This window comes from Rousettus aegyptiacus, unplaced genomic scaffold (genome assembly GCF_014176215.1).
Source record: "Rousettus aegyptiacus isolate mRouAeg1 unplaced genomic scaffold, mRouAeg1.p scaffold_m13_p_6, whole genome shotgun sequence".
Classification (NCBI taxonomy): Eukaryota; Metazoa; Chordata; class Mammalia; order Chiroptera; family Pteropodidae; genus Rousettus; species Rousettus aegyptiacus.
In genome coordinates this window covers 23,751,591-23,772,540 of record NW_023416309.1, presented here as the reverse complement: position 1 = coordinate 23,772,540, position 20,950 = coordinate 23,751,591, and the positions used below count along the sequence as shown (strand labels likewise).

The 20,950-nt window shown below is 38.6% G+C and overlaps 1 protein-coding gene across 21 annotated transcripts in view; it reads right to left on the bottom strand.

Annotated features, from left to right (window-relative positions):
* ANK3 (ankyrin 3) overlaps positions 1–20,950 on the bottom strand; it is a 567,956-nt gene that overhangs the window by 28,115 nt on the left and 518,891 nt on the right. For 8 of the 21 annotated variants that reach the window (XM_036222256.1, XM_036222255.1, XM_036222260.1 and 5 more), the window contains 10 exons: positions 19,372–19,583; positions 17,851–18,058; positions 16,769–16,865; positions 15,942–16,170; positions 15,183–15,308; positions 14,305–14,427; positions 13,841–13,867; positions 12,686–12,767; positions 810–8,624; positions 114–188 (listed from right to left, as the gene is read on the bottom strand). In XM_036222256.1, the coding sequence (XP_036078149.1) occupies positions 114–188; positions 810–8,624; positions 12,686–12,767; positions 13,841–13,867; positions 14,305–14,427; positions 15,183–15,308; positions 15,942–16,170; positions 16,769–16,865; positions 17,851–18,058; positions 19,372–19,583 (8,994 nt within the window). The remainder of the gene's footprint in view (positions 1–113; positions 189–809; positions 8,625–12,685; positions 12,768–13,840; positions 13,868–14,304; positions 14,428–15,182; positions 15,309–15,941; positions 16,171–16,768; positions 16,866–17,850; positions 18,059–19,371; positions 19,584–20,950) is intronic. The other 13 variants (XM_016127609.2, XM_016127607.2, XM_036222265.1 and 10 more) reach the window with 5 other exon arrangements.

Here is a 20,950-nt window from a genome sequence, read left to right as displayed (position 1 = left end):
TAAAATATTTTTTACTTGTTGCTTATTTCTGTTTTTTAATAGTGAACCAGTTGTGAATAAGACAAAGAAATTAAGAAACTCTATTTGTTTCATTCAGCAGTATACACACTTACCTGTCCAACTAAGTCCCAGGTGATCGGCTACTATTGCCATCCTGATATCTGTCCGTTCACATGGACTCTGTGGACCTACGATTTACAATTTCTTAATTAAAATAATCATCAGGAAAAATACGATACTGGAAAATTGCTTTTAGCAGTACTCAGATTTTACAGAGAGACTAATGCTAACACTATACACTTAAATGTGTCCTAATCACCTACATGAACACTTCTCTTTTCGCATGGCTCACTTGATTTTCACCTGTATCAAGCCAAATGTCAGACTACATGGATGCTCAATGTAATGGAATTGAACATGCTGACGAGCTAGCTATTTTACAGCGGTTACAGAAGTGTTGTGTTGGTGAAAACATCATGATGGGATTTCAATATCTGTGCTTTTATTTTGACAGAATCATATCCATTAGCACATAAAAAAAAAAGTTGCTCATCTTGAATGACACCAATATCTTCAGCATGCTTCCCTAGCTGTCTACAGTGTAGTTTGGTTAAAAGGAAGAAAGAGGAGTATATAGACGGCACATACAGATGACAATGACAGAATGAGAAACTACGGTTAAGTCACGCCACAGGCAATCACAACAGTTCATGCACTAGGGTCTACGAGTTGGAAAGTGTACAAACTATGCTCGTTCTCCAGGATGTGAGCAAAGAGTGCTCGAGAAACCTGACTGCCTTCATTCTCACCAGTCCTCCTACTGCTCCTTTTCTCACTGCCGGCCTTTTCACTCTTTGATTTTAAAGGTGCTGCCTCTGTTTTCTTATCTCTAGCAGACTTCGTTGTAACTGAAGGCTGGCCACCCCGGGAACTCTCGGACAACGACGTGTTTCTTGAGGTACTGTCTTCCTCATCCGACAACTCAGACTGCATCTTTCTTTCTTCTTCAGAGAGGCGGTCCACAAGCTTTAAGGTCTCACCACTAATTCCCTTAAAATATTCAATGGAATGTTTACATACTTCCTTAAGCTGACTTTTTCTAACTTTAACTGTGGTGGTGGTGGTGGTGGTGGTGGTGGTGGCGGTGGTGGTGGTGGTAGTGGTATTGGTGGTGGTGACACAGGTGGATCTTACCTTTACTGGCAACTTGGATGGAAGTTGTCTGGCTTTGTCTTTCTCTGGCTGCCCTTGCTTTTGTGTGGCACATGCTTTTCTAACTGAAACTACGTTATCCCTGTGTGTGTTTTTTACTGGAATTCTAGACTTTCCATCTACACATGAAGAAGTATGGGTTTTGGTTTTCTCAGATTGACTAATCTGCTTCATTTTACTCACTTTAATGTTTGGCATAGGATTTGGTGGGAAGATATCTTTTGGTGAAGTGGCCTTTACGGGAAGTTTGGATTTTCGCCTAATCCCTATTGATTCCTTTGTCTTTTGCTGCTGTCCGAGAACTTTCTGCTTATCTCTTATACAGTGTCCTTGCAGTACCCCTGTCTTTTTTCCTGATGAGCTTTTCACTGGATTAGCTTTCTCTGTGGTACACGTGGGTGCTGAATGTTCTGTCAGAACTACATTACTTGTAATGTTATCTGTCTGTATAGTGGAAGAATCCAAATTGTTGTTGTTATTAAAGTTATCTTTTTGAAAATTGTGTTTTTCTTGGGGCCTAGTGCCCATGTGGCTATTGGCGGAATTTGAAATCACTGTTATAGTTTCATTCTCTAATCCCTGACAACTGGTCGTCACAGCTTCTATCTTATCTGTTACTTCTCCAGGGCCTTCTTTCTTCATGGTCATGGTGGATGCAGAAATTCCCATTTTTATAGGCGTGCGCAACTTGGGGTCAACTTTAGAGGTGTTAGTGGCTGCTGACTTCTCCAGGGAGCCACCACTGGATGTGCCTTCCTGACACTCTCCGCTGGTCGGGATGCTGGGGTTAGGTTCGACTGTAGGAGCCTCTACATTTCTCTCTAGATTGGTTTCTATAGTGGTGTCCCCTGACTGTGGCTGTGGTGTGGCGGTAACCATATTTTTATCCCCTTCCCCCTGGTCCCCTGACTTCCCTTCAGAAGTATGCTCACCAATCTGGAAAAATTGGAGCCTCTCTTCAACAAAATCCCTCTTGCTCATGTCAATTGCACCACTGCGAGTCATCTCAAACATTTTTCCTTCGTGAAATGGGAAGGGGTTAGGCTCACTAGTTGGGGTACTTTCATCGGTTGGCGTTCTGGCTGGCGTTGTATCAGGGGTTGTTGCTGGAGAGCGGTCTTCCACAGCCAGACCAAATGGCTTAGTTTCATCTTCCCGTGATTTACTGTCAAAAACTTCATCATCCCCTCGGTTATTAGACCAAGGGTCGAAATCTAGGCCTTTGGTAGCTACTGTTTTAAAAGGAGTGGCAAATTCTTCATCTACTTTGTAACTGAAATAAGTGTCAGGAAACACTGATCTGTCAGGATGTCTGCCTTCTAGTGTGAAAAACTGGGCCCCTGACTTCTGATCAGTCTTATCAGGGGTCTTTTCAGATGAACTTCTAGAAGGTGGCTTATCTTCATCGGGTCCCACCCTTCCCTCCTCCTCGATAACTTCAAGTTTACTTTGGCTAAAGGAGCGATCAGTTGGCTTCAGAATGCCCTCGGTGTTCCAGATATCTTTCTTAATTTCCATGGTTTGAGTTGGAAGTTTAGAATCGCTCTCTGTCAAGCCATCATCTTCATCTTGTAGGTCATAGCCATCTAGAGAGTCGATCTCTGTGGCATCTGTATCATGAGAAAACTCTGCCGTGGTAGCAATGGAACACTCTGTGATGGACTGGTCATTGTTCCCATTCTGGGCAGCTTCATTCTGAGGTGAATCAAGGCCAATGCCAAATTCGTGATCTTTTCCAGATCCATTAGTTTCCAATTCTTTCTGGTTGGAAGACTTTTCAGCAGAAGCTTTAGATTTTGTAATTTCTTTTTGTTCATCGTCTGCCTCCTTTAATTTGAAGGTATATTTTTTAACTGGGACTGGTTGATAAATAGACTCGTCATCGCTCGAATCACTGACGTCTGCCCCGGGAGGAACTGGTGAAGGCGGCTGCACTCTAATGACTGGTTCAGCCAGCTGGTACTTGTCATGCTCATCTTGCAGATTGACTTCAATCATGTCGACCTCTCTTTCAGCGAGATAATGGTTCTTATCTGACTCAATCTGGTCTGCATCCAGTGGTGGAGGAGGGGGAAATTCTATATAGGCAACTCTGTTGGTTTTGGGTCTTTGCTTAGAGTCTTTGCTCACGTCATTAGTTTCACGTGCAACTGTTGTTGTTTCCTCCACTGTAGTCTGCTTTAAGGAAGATGACTTGGCTTGCTCCTCCTCCTCAGATTCCTCAGAGACTTCAGGAATTGGGCTGGGTTTGCCTGGTATGTAAGCTATGAGCGAGTCGGGTGTCTTAGATGTAAATTCATAACTCACTTCCTCAGAACTAGGTGTTTCTGGGGTTAAAGGACTTTTCCCAGAGCTGTCTAGAAAGGAAACTTGCTCTAGAGTATCATCTTCCGGACTACCCTGAGGAGAAGGAGGTTGCTTTTGCTGTCTGGTTGTATAAAAAGTCCCTCTGGTCTCCTGTACTGTCTTACATTCCTGACTTATGATTTTTTTTACACTTCCTTGTTGTATCTCCTTTTCATATTGCTTTCCCACCTGAACAAAACTGACATAAACAGGTAAAGTTTTTATCTCTTTCCCTCCCTCTGTCTGGGCTAGTGGAGCACCTCTTTCCAATCCATCAATGGGACTGTGGTCAAATACATCACTAGAGGGAGATTCCTTTCCTGGGCTAAAGTCTAAAGAGTCAGGAGATTTGGTGGGGGAGATTTCAGTTTCATCGAGAGGCGGGCATAAGCCTACGTAACTCTGATGTTTGGAAACTTTGCTGATTTCTGAGTAGGTAACTTTTTCATCTTCTAGAGAATTAAAGTGCTGTGTCTCAACTGTCTCTTTACTCATACTCGCTTGGGGTAGCTTTTGTGATAGTTCATGTTTTGGAAACGTTGACGGCTCACAGAAACCGTCGGGAATATCGGTAGACAGCATTCTCCTTTCGTCGGCGATTCTGACTGGGATGTGCGACCCCGCTGAGCTCTCGCTTCTTCTGGAAGGTCGATCGGGAGAGCCACCAGGACGTTCCCCTTCCTTAACAACATATTCCCTATATAAGACTTTTTTGGAGGGAGATTTTACAGTCATTTCCTTAATTTCTGAGAGAGAGCCATTTGTTAACAATTTGTGTTCTCTCTCAGTCACAGACAAAAATTCATTTCTTTGATCAACAATTTTACTCTCAGGGTGACCAATGTGATTCTCTGTTACATCATGAACAAGTACATGTGAAAGTTTTTCTTTCTGCGACTTATTGTTAGTGGCTCCAGAACTTTCCCATGTTCTAAAGACCTTTTTGTCCCATGGTCCCTTAGTTGTTAAATCTGAGGTTACATGACATGCCAAGTCTTTAGCCTGTTGCTCAGAAAAATAGTCAGGCATTGCTTTATTTGACATTTCAGTTCTCTGTTTTTTCACATCGTCAGAGCCAGAATCATTTACAATTTCATTGCTTTGGTCATGCTCATCTTTAGTTTTTAATACCATAAAATCTTTTTGCATGGACACACTTTCGTCTGAGAGGTCTATGGCCTTCTGCTGTTTTTCTCTAGCAAACACTTGGTAGACAGGTAATTTGCTCTCCTGGATTTTTTTAACTGGGATTCTGGACTGGCCATCTGGCTTTCTGTCTTCTTGAGATATGTCCTTACTTTTGGCCTGTGTGCCTTGTTCAAATTTTAATCTAATGGAACTGAGTTTAGATTGTTTGAGCTGAAACCCAGACTGGGGCCCTTCTGGTGCTTTGTTCTGTGAAATACTTCCTTTGGCTTCCTCTGTGGACTTGCTGTCCTCAGTCTGTTCAGAAAGAACCTTTTTCTCCGGGCTGCTGGGCAGACTGGATGCTTTCCTCTCATCGGCTGTGGGGAAGCCTTGTCCATCACGGCCAGGCTGCCTTGTCTTGACCCACTCGTCGTTGGATGCCAACAGTTCCGTCAGCAGTACTTTCTCTGGGCTGCTACCGGTGGAGCTTTGAGAAGAGTATTCTTTGCCATTTCTAGGGCGTGGCTTTTTCTCCGGGGACTGCAGTTCATCATTTAGCTTTTCGGTTTTGTCACGAAAAAACTGTGACACTTCAGTCAGTTTTTCTTCAGCTTCCTTCACAGTCCTGTCCACCCTATCTTCATATATCAACTTCTCTCTACCTCTGTCTAATCTGTCCTCAGTAAAGCGCATCCACATGGCATGTTTTGGACTACTAACATCACCAGAATAGTGCAACACTGTCACTTTATCAAAATGCTCATCTTTAGACACTTTACCTACACCATTTTCAGAAACATCTTTATAGATTTTGGAGAGAATTTCTTTTTTGGGGGCAGTGACTACTTTTTCTCTGGACCGCTTATCAGACCCCTGTAACTCTGAGCTAGGGGGTCCTGCATGGTCTGTAACCGATTCCTCAGTATCAGAATGAGACACATCTAGCTTTTCTGACAGAAGCATTTTCTCAGCAAACCTGTAAGACTCCCCTCTTAGTTCTGACAACTCATCGTCATGGTATTCTATTGAGTGTTGACTCAAAAGCTTCAATGTTTTATAAGAGTCATCAGATATGAGTTGAGCAGAACTAGGGCGACTATCTTCTTCTTGGGACACAGGAGTGTTTACTCTGGAAGACTCCAGATAAGAAGGCAATGACTCTTCCGCAGTAAGTTCTTCTTCTTCTTGCTGACCCTGTTCCTCTGAACAAGGAAAAGCATCATGTTTTTCTGGCAGAAAATCTTTTAGGTTAATATCTCCCCGGGATAAGTCTTTCTGATATACATACATTTCCTTTTCTGGATGCTTTTTGGTTTCTCTAATAATGACTTCAGTGGGCTCAGCTTGGTTACCTTTTTCGATGTGGACTTCTATTATACGCTCCAGTTTGGGTTTCATTTGGTTGTCCTTCTCTGCATGCTGGGCTGAGGCTTCAGCAGCAGACTTGTGAACATCTGGAGACACTGCCGACTTATGTTCAAACAGACCTGCCAGTTCTTTGGAAGGGTCCCGCCCGGACTGAAAGGCCTTCATGATGTCATGGACTGACATGGTTTCTTCAATTCTTTCAGAGGTACCTTCACTGCCTGGTGGGGAATGATAAACCATTCTGGTGGTTGTGGTTATGTGAGTCTCTTCTTTAACACGCATGCCTTTGCTCAAAGCTCGATTGTGGTCCTCTTCTTCGCTATTGGCTTTCATTTGGAACGCTTTAACTTTCTCTTTAATACTAGAAGTGGTGGGCTTTGGTTCTAATTCTGTGAAAGTAGGCGAAGGTTTGGGTGACACGGGTTCCTCTGGTTGGGACTGCGAAGCATCTCCAGCTGAGGGCTCGTAGCTCCTGATAACGTGAACCACTTCAGTTCTCGTTTCCGTAATGACAGGAGGGATGGGGACTTCATGAAAAAGTGGTTTAGGACCAGTGCTTTCAGCGCTTTGTGGGGCCGATGGTGTTTTTTCACTTCTTGTTTCAAAGCCACTGTCAGACAAGGGACTTTTATCTTGGTCATGTTGAGAGAAGTCATCTGGAGACTCTAAAATAGTATCTGTTCCAAAAAATGAATCAGCCATTTTACACAATTCTTTCTCAGAGGTGGAAGGCCTCATGGAGGCTGGAGGCATTTTGAGTTTGTGTTCCTGCAAAGCGATTGCTGGTTTTAATATTCTCTTCTGTCTCTCTTCACCATCCTTCTTCGCATCCTCAAACTTGTACTTTAAGTTTGTCAATGAACTACTCCCAATATCGTTTGTTAGGTAATCAATAACTTTGGTCAAGTTATAATCCTTTTCAGAGGCAGCTTTTGCTTTTACTTGCACTCTCTCTGGCAGAGAGGGTGAATGGCTGGCGGAAGCTTGTTGTCTTGCTTCTCTTATTTCTTCTGAACTAAATTCTATCCAGTCGTCTTCGGGAGAGTGTCCTTTGTCACTCTTTGGTGATTTGGGTGGTCTTTTATTATCTACACACACATCTTTTTTAAGGATTTCACTAACTTTCACTAAGTCTTCCTTTACTTTCTCAACAATTTTGAAAGGTTCTTCGTCGTCAATCCTCCCTTCTTTTGGGAGTTCAGGCTGGAATGGCTTCTCCTCAGGCACATCTGTCTGTAGTATCGCAGTCATCCGCATCAGGTCCTCTTTCATTTCGGCCACGTCCTTTAATATCTCCTGACTGGAAGATAAAGAAGATGGTGTAGACAACTTAAGGGCAGAGGGTGCAAGGAACAGAGATGACTTAACTGGAGATGAAGTTCGATTGAACTGGGGCTGAGGACGTGTCTCCGTAGTCAATGTTTTAATGGGTGACAGCAAGGCTGCTGCTGATTTTGTAAGTGAATTAGAGTCTGGAAGTTTCTTTAATGCTGGTTCTGGCAAAACATTGACTACAGAGTATACTGGCACTGTTATTATTGATGAAGTTACAGATGAGGTAGTTGCAGATATTGACGACCCAAGGGATGTGTAGAGTGCACTTGCGGAAGGAGTTCTTAGAGACTGAAAAGCTGATGGTGCTGAAGAAACATATGACCTGAGTGGGGAAAATGGCATTGCTGTCGTGGTAGAAAACACTTTCTCAACTGTGTCTGTGGCTGCATTAACCACAGAGCTCACAGAGTTTGTAGCCGTAGAAATTTTTTCCTGTAATGAGGCAGTGGCTTTGCATCCATTAATTAAAGTTGAAGATGATGGATATTTCAGAGGGGAAATAGATCCATTGACTAATGCTACCTCTGCATGTCCAGGTATCTGTTTCACGGGTGATGAGAGAGAAGAGGCCATCGTAACTTTAGCTGATGAAATGACATCAACTGCTGACTTAGCTGGAGACACCACTGACTTTAAAGGTGAAGATATTAGTGGTGCCGCTGATGTAATAATTGACTTAAATGGCAAACTTGAGGAATACATATTAATGTTTGATTTGGGGGAGGCTGGGGGTGTCATAGTAATTGATGACCTCTCCAAAAGAGACCCTGCCGTAGTCACTGGAGAGGTTCGAGAGGGAAACGTAGAATTGGATGCCAGCCCTTTTAAAGGCGAAGAGGCCTCAGTGACTGTGGGAGCTCTAACCAGGGTACCAGAGGAAACTTGGATATTGTATGGAGATTGTGACGCCACTGTTTTTATTGGTGAAGAAATTGTCCGAAAGGATCTAATAGGAGATGCCACATCACTAATGGATTTAACTGAAGATGTAGTTGACGCGCCTAATGTGGATTTGATTGGAGAAGGAGTCGAAACAGACCAAATTGATTTTAGTGGAGAAGCTGAAGGCGTATTAGAGGAAGAACTTGATAAGGAAGTGAAGCCTGACTTGGCTGGCCCGGGCACTGTAATCGGAGCTGTTGTCCAGGACTGGAATGGTCTTGTAGAAAAGAATGGCTTGTATGAATAAGAGGTGGGGAGGGATCTTGTTGCTCCTGCACTCCGTTCAACTGTTTCTTAAATTTAAAAATGAAATCAAACACAAAAATCAACAAAAATGGTTGAGAAACAGAGAGACCAGAGAAAAAAATTGGTCAGTAAACTTTGAAATATTACAAAAGCAAGTACAATTGTTTGCATGATTTAGAATGGAGGAGGCAAAAGGAACAATTAAGAGGAAAAAAAAAATCTCTAGAGACATAACTAATCCAAAGTTAAAATAAAATAAATAAAAATACAGAGCAATGTGAAAGACAGAAAAAGCACATCGCAACCAAACAAGCCAACAATGGAAAACAGAAAACATGAGGAAAGAATTAGTGATGAGAAAAATAACCACAATGGAAAACTGTTCCCTTACTTCCTATTGACTTTCTTATGTGCTGCTTTTGAAATATCAGTAGCCGTTCTGTTTTGCCTGTATAGGTACTTGTTTTGTGCAACCGGAAAACTCTCATTTAATAATTTCTAATGTTCCCTCTCCTTGAACCTTTTGGTGATACAGATTGCACCTACTTAAAACCGTATCAGTGTGTGTGGCTATATATTAAATATCTACAAGTCTTTTTTAGAAAACCGCTCGAGCCTATTTCATGCAGAATCCAAAGTAACTGTTAAGTGACAGGCAACTGATGTGCAGACTGTGAAGCCACTGGATTTTAAATGTGTATCTTCCATGCACAATTCGGTTATGCTTCACACCCATAAAAAGCCAATAAGAGCAAGAAATTTTCTGAGTCAATTAAAAAAAAACAAACGAACGAACAAAGAAAAGGAATGTTTGCATTTATCCTTTCCATGCAGTATATTCCTTTTGGTGAGGAAAAAAGAAAATGTAATATGAAATGATTTTAAAATGCATGTGTACACACACACAAAGGGGAAAAAAAATAAAAAATGTGGCTCATGGTTACCATAAGCAAGCAAAGCAACTGAAAACATTTTTGTCATGCGCAAATATCATGGCAAACAAGCCAATGAAGTAATACAATTTTTATGCCATAGTATGCACAATATATAAACTTTAAAAATAGTTTCACAAGAGCATTTAGAAAGAAGAGTACACTTTTTCCATGAGATGTGAAGTCTTGGTACCTTTTGAGATTTTAGCAAAATATTTAATACTGCATATTAAAAATCCATCTGTAAATAAATATATCCATGTCTGGTGTTATCTTCATTATGGATAACAGCACATAGTTTATCTTGTATTTTTTAATAATCTATTATACTTTTAATTCTCAAAAGGTATCATGGGAGAAATCTAAAAAAGCATATTCATATTTTAACACCCCATATGTATCTACAGTAGGATATAGTATTCCTGTATATATATTTATCAGTGTCGGAGGTACCAATTCTGGTACTTTCCCAGAATATTCATGGGACTCATGGATACCCCACACACTGGAGAACCATGAGGGTAGACCTGCCACTAGAAAGACAGATTTACTACCAGTGTTCTTCTGGCAATGGGACAAGAAGCACACAAATGATGTCAACACGCTCGCTGGGGGAGAGCAAACACACACTTAGTCCTCTCTACTTCTACAACTCTACTGAACAAACCAAGCCGGGCACAGAGATTTGGAATGCCTGCCAAGGGCTAACGTTTATGTCAAAGTTGAGTACAGTCTCGCTCCCAGAAAGCACTGGTTCAGAATAATAACGCGAAGAGGAAATGAGAATCTGCTTCATCTTTTACGCTCTTCTTCATGCTGTGCACGTGCCACTGCTACAATCCAGTCCTTGGATTAGCAGCTACTCCCACAAGGGTGAAGATTTTCATTCCTAGTGTACATTTAAATTCAAACATTCAGAATACATCTTTTTCTGGGTTCACATATTATCCTAAAGAAAAGTGGAAGAACTAAGGAAAATCTCACCCATTCATTACCCGTTAGCCATAATTCTCAATATTATATTGCTTCACTCTGTTAGAAACACCACACTGCAATTGGAAGGTCTGATGATTCTTCAATTCACTGATTTGGGCTCAGTCCAATGTTTCAAGAGAATTTATTTTTATAACTATGAGAAGGAGGCAAATTATCTCCCCATAATCACCAAAGGTCACCAAAGGTCAAGCAAAGAAGTCTTCTGCACTACATCTATGGTTTTATACTTTGCACAAAGCATCCGACTCACTGATCAGTTGCACATTTTATGCTTTAATGACACATTTTGTGATACTCTTTATACCAAAGGGAATTTCTGGATATCAGGCACTAAATTACACTGTAAATTTTGTGTGTGTGTGAGTGAGTGTGTGTGTGTGGGGGGGGGGGCGGGTTGGAAAGGACAGGGTGGTAAGATAAAAATTACATTCACTCATAATTCTAACACCAATTCAGGGGCCATGACCATTTTCTTAGTTTTCTTTTAGCTCCTCTTAGTTCTTTCCATTCCTCTGTTTACCATCCTTATGCTCTCTTCCATAAAACAGAGAAAAGTACCCTCTTTCTTCTATCGAAAGTCAAGGAAGACAAGCTACATATACCTTAATTGATATTACTCTAAAAGTAGCAACACTTTTATAAGTGGGAAAATTCAATCGACTTAGCACACACACACCTGACCTAATAACTCACATTTTCCCCAAAAGTCCTTGGAGGCCAGAATCGGATGGGAGTCCACCTGCCCAAAGTACCTCTGGCCTAAAGCAGCTGGTCCATTGAGCTGTCCAAAGATTAAGGATATTGCCTGAGTCTCAGCCAGCTACCCAGTGAGGGCTTTGTTAGAAATATTCCAAGGAAAACATGTAACTAGGAAATTTACTTGTATTGAAAAACCACCTAGTTACACACACACATACCTTCCCTGCTTTGTAGTTTAAATGGGAGTTAATTTCAGCCTTTATGACTTTGGGAACATCATATGCTAGAGGGAGAAAATGACATCTGCGACAACATTCATGAGTATAATACGGCTTCATGTCTCTTATGCTTCCTGTTTTGTGTCTGAATATAAAAGGCCTCTAGTAGTCAAGGAGCCAGACTCCAGATTATGCTAAGACCACTGGAGTAGTAATTTCCGTCTGCACACTTTATATGTTGTGCTGGCCCACGGAAACCAGAATTTAGAAAAGGTGGGAAAAACCAAAGTTGTGGTTCTTTGACAAATTTTTAATAATCCCTAAACTCAAGTCACTGTGAGTAATTGGAAGTGATTCACTATTTTGAAAATCATTTTTTGTATAAATATTTCTCTGATGGTTAAAGTGGCACTGCTAAGTCAGACACAGTGCTGCTCTCATACTCTTAGTTCCCCATTGGTGGAGGGGAACTCCTTGAGGGTTGCAGTGATCCCCAGAGGTGAGACGTGATAGCCATAAGAATGAGGGAAGGAGAGAGAGGAGGGAGGGGCAGAAAGAGAGATAGTATGAATGGATCTAACTGAATGAATCTATGCCTTGATACTTGCAAGCCAGTTAACAATGAACCAAAACAATCACTGATATAAGAAAAGAGTTTAACCAGTCTAGTGAAGACCAGCCTTAGAACTGATATTTAACAAAGGGCAGGGGAGTGGGCAGAGGGAGGGAGAGAGAAGGGAAAGGAGGAAATAAATCAGTAAACAAATGCTACCTCAAGGAGGTAGGAAGATGCAATTCTTTCAAAGTGGGAAGAATAAGATTCAGGGCTAAGATATAATGACCTACCTACATAAAGGAAAATAAGGCGACATTGAACTTACTTTATCATCCTTTCTACCATCCCACATATATAAAAGTAAATATTTTCTCTTTTGAGTACAGATTTAAAGCAATATCTTACATTATCTCCTAGCATAATTAACAAAGTGAAATCAAGGTCTTTAAAGACAAGCAATACATATTTCTAAATAAAAAAAATAGTCAATGCCTTTAAAAAAAACTGTTTTGAAGCCATATCTAGGGGTGTTTGGGCTTCCGATCTTCGAGTATGTACAATTTATTAGATTTCATGATAAAGTTTTTTTGCAGGAAATTTTCTTTTGTCACTGGTTTTCAAATGACCCCCAAGTTCAGATTGTATAGAAAAAAATGCCTCTTCTTATAAAAATCCACATAGATTAGTAAACGTGTTAGAAAACTCACTCATTCCAGGCTCAGTCAAGTAGCTGTAGCGCTTACGTAAAGCTAAAGATGCAAAGCTCTGTCGTCTATCTGCTTTCTCGGTCTGAAAAAGAGAAACAAGGACCATGTCCAACTTCCCTGTGACATTTTCACAGTTTAGAAACGTTTTGTAGAATGTCATGTTGATATCTTGTTTATCCTTATTTTTCTTCTTATGGATTTGATTTTCCTTGTGAAACTGTGATTCTACAACCCCACCTCAATGTCTCAAACAAATAACCATCATTTATCAAATATATGAGCACCAACACAGCAGACTACAGGGAACTACAAATAAAAGACGAGCATTACAGAGACTTCTGATGCTGAGCAGTAAATTTTCCCGAATTCACTCATATTGAAAGCACATATATCACAATGTACACTCACTCTATGTGAGTACATTCCAGGAAAAAAGGCACACAAAGTTTATTATTCTGATTACTGCTGTTGTTTCTGTATGTTAATAGGCTTAAAGTATAGATGAGGAGATTCAAAACAGGTTAATGGCTTTATTAGGAATAACATTACTGAGTCACAAGCCTGCTGATTCTATTTATTATTACTGAGGTGTGAGTTAAAAATCCAATTATCATCTAACTTGAAGAAATGTTACGAGAAAACTTATAAGGAAAAATCCAATCAAAGCTTAATTGAACTATACCCATAAAAATTGGCCAAGATATATTTCTTTAAATATAAAATGTTTATCAATAGCCATGGAGCACATATTTACGTTACATAAAACATAAGTTGATTTGTATAATAAAAATTCATATATGACTCACGATCTTAATTTAAAAGTTGTAACATAATTGATACTAAGTGAAACTATGCACAAATGTATATTTATTTATACATGCCAATTATCACATTTAAAAATGTGAAAGATCTTTAGTTCATCTTTTTACATCATTAGCTGGATTATGATTTCACTGAATGTACTGAGGTTCTCATGTATATGTGGAGGAAGAGTGACAATTCTTTAAGAAAAATATTTGCCCTCTACCTCACTTAATTTAGGATCTGCAAAAATATAATACATTTCCCACACTTCAGCCCTCTGCAATTTCTTTTACACAGATTCAATTTCTATTCTATCTCTGATAAGAGTAAAAGCAGAAGTATTAATATTACCTCATCATCTTGATCTGACTCTGTCTCCTTTTGGTTCCAAGATGCATTGCAGAGACAAGGAATATTATAATGGACAGCAGGGAAAAGAATATCAGGATATGAAAAGGACTCAGTAGGGAGCACAAAATGCAAGCTGATTTAGAAGGCAAAGCAAATCAAAAGAAGCCAACAAAAAATATCAAGAGCCGTACATCCATGGCAAATTAATGTGATGTTATTTGAAAGCAAAAAAATCTATGTACTACCAGCAGAAGCAGAAGCAATAAACAGAGGACTCCATCATACAAACCATAAAAATTTGACACCACAGCAACAAGACTTAGTCAATCTACACAAAAAGACTAATAAAACTTGAGTTTCAAGAGCTTTAATCATGTAACAAAGCATTCCTTAATTGCATACCAAGGGCCCACTTCTTCAAGACCAGGGAAAGAAAGTTAAAATAAACCAGTATTAAAAGATACCTTTTTATGTGCTGGTAGAGTGATATTTAAGTTGCAAACAGCTGTTTGAGGCAGTCCTTTTGTTGTCTTTGGTTCTTTCAGAAAAGACAGACGACCACAGGGCTCTTGGCTGGTGTCTCTAATCTAGAAGAATTTACGTAGTTGACAGTTATGGAAAGAGACTTTTCTGAGGATTCCTGTCTGTACAAGAGTTAAGCATGTTTGTTTTATGGAGCCCTTTAAGAGGCAGGAAAAGGGGAAAAGATGATGATAACAATTACATGTCAACCAAGGTGGTCACATTTAAACTCAGCAAGATTTAGAATGTCCAATTCCTAGTCTAAACACAGGACTGTTGTGTCTGCTTATCTCGACAATCCATTGTACAGTCTGAGTAATGCGCATTTTCTTCCTGTCTAATAATTTCGTTTTCTCAAAGCCTCAGTTTTAGCAATAATAGCAGTAAGTAATAATGACAATAAAACAACTGTCCTATGTCCTTCTGTTCTCTGAAGCAGAAGACTGTCTCTCCAGAATGTTCCTGGGCTCCATCAGAAATGAAAATGAAACCTGAATACTGAATTTCAGTTTCATCCATTATATGATTACTGAGCATTAACTAGATGTGATGCATGTTATTATTCTAGATTGTTTGGTCTTATAAATATTTGCTTAAACATAAATGATTAGCTGTTTAAAAGGTAAAGACTCTTTTAACAAATTATAAATCTTTCCTAGCTGGAAGGTACACTCAGGTAGAACTAGGACAAAATCTGACCTTGTTCTTATGAATTTGAGTTTGGTGGGATATTTCAAATGTAATAAATCATTAGAATCTCTTTTAATTCTCTAAGAGCATTTAAAAAAAATTTACGGAGTCTCTGTTGAAGATGATTTACCTTGATGGAAAATGGCAGTCTATTTTCTTTGAAAGCATAAAAGTTAAAAACAAGTTGCTGTCCTCCTTTGGTAAGTGGGGCCAGATTTCCATAACAATCAACATAAATAGGTTTTCCTTCTAGAACCTTTTAGAGTAAAAAAATACATAATTTAATGTTAATTTTAATTGAAAGAATTTTGAGATTTTGAGTCACATAACATTAAAACAATGACGTTTCTATGTCACATTTATCTCCGTATTAGGCAATTATTTTTATGGTTCCATATGTCACAAAAATAACTCTATTGGGTCACAATTCAGTAACTGTGATTGGAAACTGTATCATGGACCCATACAAGACACAACCATACATTTCTATTCTAGGAACTTCAAACATATTTGAGAAAGGTTTATTCAGATAGACTTCAAAAGGTTTGTTTGTTTGTTCATTTTTTTTTTTTGACTCTTACCTGATGGCTGGGTTTGAAAAAGGAAAATCATAGTGATGTGTATAGGCAGTGACCATGAAAATAAGATAACTCAAGTAGCTTTTGGAAAATGGAGACCATGACTTAGATTCATTAGTACTACATTTTAACCAACTAAGATAACCTCAAAAACACTTAAAACAATTTAGGAATGAATCTATATCAAAAATTTTAAACAAAAACTAAAATTAATAATGTACTTGACATTTATAGTGAGTGTAATTATGGTCTCAAAATAAAACCCCACATCTGGGGAATAGAATTGAATGAACTTGTTCTGAACAAGGTACCTCAATATCTTTGCTTCTTGCAACTTCCTCAAAATTCTCTTGCTGCTCTAAAGTTTTGTCCACTTTGTCATCTGTCATGCAGAAACATCGCAGGGAGGACTCTACAGGATCATTCATTTTGGCAAAAACAACAAACTTGGCCATATATGGAACACATATTAATTCTCTGTACAGTTGCGTGGCTAACCCCACAGTTTCTAAAACTTGATGGCAGTCTGCAAGCCAAAATCTGATAAAAACAAAATCAAACCAAAACAAAAACAAAAGTATGAAAATGAAGTGATTTAAATGTTAAATCTCGAAATAAAATCACCATTAAAGAAATTAGAGTATAAAGGGAACTAAACCAAAACATTAACTTGTTCATCTAAAAAAAACAAAGATGTTTACTCTGCTTATAAACATAGAAAACTTTACATTATTTGTTGTAATTTTGCTAAAGAAATGCTAAGAATTTTTTTCCCCTTTCTTTCTTACTTTATTACACATACCCATGATAATAAGCCTTCCTTTCTACTTCTGCTTATTAGTTTTTAATCTATTACCTTACCATTGGAAGGAGCAGTAATTTTATGGGAAAAAAAATCCTATTAGTATTTACGAATTACAGTTGCTAAGGACTTCTACTGGAGGAACAAAGTTTAGCTTTTTGTGAGCATTGGATGCAATGACTTATCTCAGTGAATTTTAAAGGCCTGAGTTCGATCCAACTTAACTATCGAAATTGTAAAAAAATGACCATTTTGGTACTGAACACAACTGTTTTTACTTTCCGAAAGGTAATAAAACTAATTACTTAGTGCTTTTTGAATCCTTTATTTCCATACCTGGCTGAAACATTGGTTGTAAAAGAGACACAGTCCTTTATAAATGTCAAAGGAGTAGTTCCTGTGATGTCTTCCCACTGAGCAGGTGAGGTGCCTCCTGAGAGAAAAACAGCAGATATGTCAACTTTATTTTGGGAGATGCTCCTTGTAACATTTGTATCATCATCCTGTTCTCCCATAGCCAGTAACTTGTAAAACTTTGACATTTTCGATTAATGACATGTACTAAAGGTAGCTTTCCTCTCTATTCTCCTTTTATACTTTTACAGGCTTATAGTGATCTCCTTGTAAGATATTATTAGATTTCTTAAAAATTTACTTTTCTGTTTCTCTGGGTACTAATGAATGGCTTACAATTGGAATAACCACAGTTTATGAGTGCATTTTATAAATGCAAAGATTTGTCATCTCAGATAGACAATATAATTCTTTTATTATTTAATTTTTAAAACAGCAAAAACTATCAAGAAAGTTAGAAAGCAGCTTATTTGTACTGCCTGAATCAATGTTCCAGGGTAAAAAGGGGAATCAGCCATTAAAATTACTCTTAAAAACAAAAACAAAATAAAACAAAAAACCCCAAAGAACTCAACCTGGACTCCAGGTGCTCATCACAAAGTGTATTCTCCTAAACGTGAATATTTAGTCTATTAGATTATACTCATTAAGGGAGTAGGTGAGCGGAAGCCTGAACTCTGCTTCTGCTCTCCCTTACTTTGGTGCTGTGTGGGAGCTCTGTTCCCCCAAAGTCCACCCACTTTCCTATAGTCTAAAGGGTGTCTGCCATCTCTGTCAAGGTCACTGGGAGATTACCTAAATGCTCCAGCAGATTCAATAATACCTCAATAACTTTAAAAGATGCTATTATTAGTATTAAACTTAAAAGCAGGAAAGTAATATTACTGAATTTTAAATGAGCCATGATATCGACACCTTAAAGAAATGATTACACGGAGAACAGAAATGAGATGATGGACAAGTAAAAAAAAAAAAATCGTTCTTTTATGCAGAATGTTGGCATGGATGTTTCAAAGATTATATCTTTGTACAGAATAGAAAGTACAGCAACAACTTAACCACACCTGTAATGCTACAGAGAAGGCGCAGATTGGGTGTTGTGTCCCCTTTGTATCCGTTGGATACACCTTCTCCTGAGGGTGGGGGCACTGGAATGGTCATTGTGATAGGTTTATGGAATTTCCTTCTTCTTGGTTCCACAGTGACAATTGGGCTAAATGTCGCTTTGTTTCCAAGGACCTTTTTCACAATTTCATCTGGAACAGGCTGTGCCTAGAGAAGAGAAAGGACCTTATGTGAAAGTGGGCGTTTTTCTCTTGACGCCTTTTTTGAAAGTTGACTCTTTACATGAAGAGGAAAAGAACAAAAACACACAACCAATAAAATGTCTTTCCTCTTCATCCTTTCTTACCATTTCAGGAAGGCATAAAAAAAAAACAAACAAACCCCAAACAACCTATCGCTGAAGCAGGAATCAGGCGTCCTGAGCATTTCCCCAGGAGACTGCAGACAGCAGTGTGAAAGAGGGAATCAAATCTCACAGCAGAGAAGCCTCTCAGTCTAATCCAACATAAAGGACAACAAATGCTGAGCCCAATATATTTTAAACCTATGCAAGATATTCAGTAAAACATTAAAAAGGCAACCTGTCTCCATGTAAAAATTGAGGTTTTCAGGGTTAAGGAACCAAAAAGGACTCGTGATTTGAAAGGATTTCAATTTTAGCCTACCAAACCTAACTTCTTCCTTTGGTCTCTTTGCTATTTGGTAAAATATTCAATATGGGAGACAGTTGAAGGAAACTTCATACCACTGAAATGTAAGGGAGCTTTAGTTCCAAGTGTTTACTGAAGGCATTTCCGAGACTCGGAGTGCTCAGCTCTTAAAAATCCAACTGCTCGGGCATGAGAAGTCAGCCTCCCAAGCAGAACAAGAACTTTCAGTACAACTATTGATTACTATATTAATTAACAGCATAAATTATTTCAGGTTATTTTTCTTATTTGACACACACACAAAAAGTGCTGTTTCAGTCTAACTGAAATGCGTAAATACATGAAAGACCATTCTTGCCAAGATTTTCAGTCAGCTTTCCAAACCAAAACGAATTCCATCTGGTTTGGATAAAACCTAGCATTGACAAGATACTTAAAACAAAATTTGAAAGCTTGCAAGTTTCACTGTTACTGATTTTTATGAGGTAGCATATTATAAACCAAATCAAATATGGGTTGTTCCTTTAATGGTATATTTGCTCTTTGGTGCTTCTGTTGCTACACATACTGAGACCAATAATGTAGAGTTAAAAAAAAAAAAAAAAAGATTGTTCATCAGAAACTAGCTTTTACACAGAAAACCTCCAAATATGTACCTTTCAAAAATAAGCCATTAAGCTAACTTGCAATTCTTTCTGTTTGAAATACTGATTCCCAAATATTTGGAAATCAGTATTTACTCATTCCCAAAATGGCCTAATGCTTTGATTAGCGATATCATTAAGATGAGTTATGACAATTGTTTCTAGAGCAAAACTTGCTTACACGCTCTCTCCATGTACTAAGGGAGACAACTTTTGTGAAAGTTACCTGAAGGCCCACTCGAATTCTTTTGGTTAAAGCGCCCTCTGGGAAAGAAGCCTGGACCAGGGGCACGGTGGTGCTGCTCAGAATTCCACCCTCAGGACCAATCTGGTTGCTTTCCTGCTTAATTCGTGAAACCACTGCAAAATACTGGGGGAAATCCTTAGTGATAATCCTGCAGATACGCTTTTTCCCTAGCTCTTCTGGGCTATCCAGTTCTGAAAAGACAAATGAATGAAAAAGCTATGAGAATAAGATGATTTACATAATACCTTGAGATGAACTGATGTGTAATTCTGATAGTTACGATTATTTATATTTTATTTATATTCAGTAGTCTAAGCAGAGTTTTAATGGTAAATAGAAAACTATAGTGACCTTAAAATATCAAGCTTTGCAAAAATCTTATAAAGGTATTCACATTAGTATTTGTAGAAAAATATTTCTACTGAAGAGAAACGTCTTCAGAAACTGACATTTTACCATATATGGACAAACTTCTACTCTTTAAGAACGAACACCTCATTGTGATTATTTACAATAATCTTCCTCAAGCTGCCAAAACTAGGAACGAGTCAGAGAAAAGTAGGGCCCCCCACAGAAAGTGAAAACGGACTTACATGTATCTGAAAGGGTCTTGAAGTTTATTGAAAAACCTCTTTAATTTTTTTTTTTAACTACCCAAATGATTTCATAACACCATCACCAATTTCCGTCTCCCACCAATGGCCCTCCTACGTCAAACAGCCTTTCTACAAATGGATACATCTTCTTCCCTTCTGTCTACCTTCAAACATACTTCTTGCCCTGCAGTCCTAACTCTTGGAAAGGGTTTACAGTTCGTTCAGCCCTCCAATTCAATAGCTTTGACTCATTCTCCTGTTCTTTGTACTTCACATCTAAAGGTCAACGTCCAGTCGACTCTTCGTGTTTTGGAATGGCTTGCTCTCCTGCTACCCCCTTGTTCAGGCCCTACTATGGCTTGCCTGGATTACGGAGACCTCCTCCTACCATTTCCACCTCTACCTCCCCTTACTCCAGACCATCCCCTATAGTGCAATCAGATGCATCTTCTTTCAAAAGCCAGATTTTATGCAGCATTTTGGTAGGTTTAATTAAAATAAATGATTTTTAAAAGCATTTGAAATATTATTTGAGACTAGCCAAGAGTTCTAGAAAAGCAGATTTGTGAGGGAGAATTTATCTTATAAAATTTAAGACTTTACCCACAAGCATCATAATAAAACAGTTATATATACAGACATATAAGAATATAAAATGTATATTATATATATATATATGAATAGACAAAAGGTCAAGGGGACAAGAATAGAGAATCATGAAATAGATTCAAATTTCTGTATATGTACACATACACACATTGTATATACACAGAGTATATATGTAAGTCCATATATATCTACTTTTATATATGTATTATGTTTTTAAATGAATATATTTAAATCAAAGTTATATATTTAAACTTCAAATCAATGGGGGAAAGATAGTTTACTTAAAAGATGGTGCTGACATAATGGAAACTCTATTTTGGAAGAACAAAGCTAAATCAGTCTGTCTGTCTGTC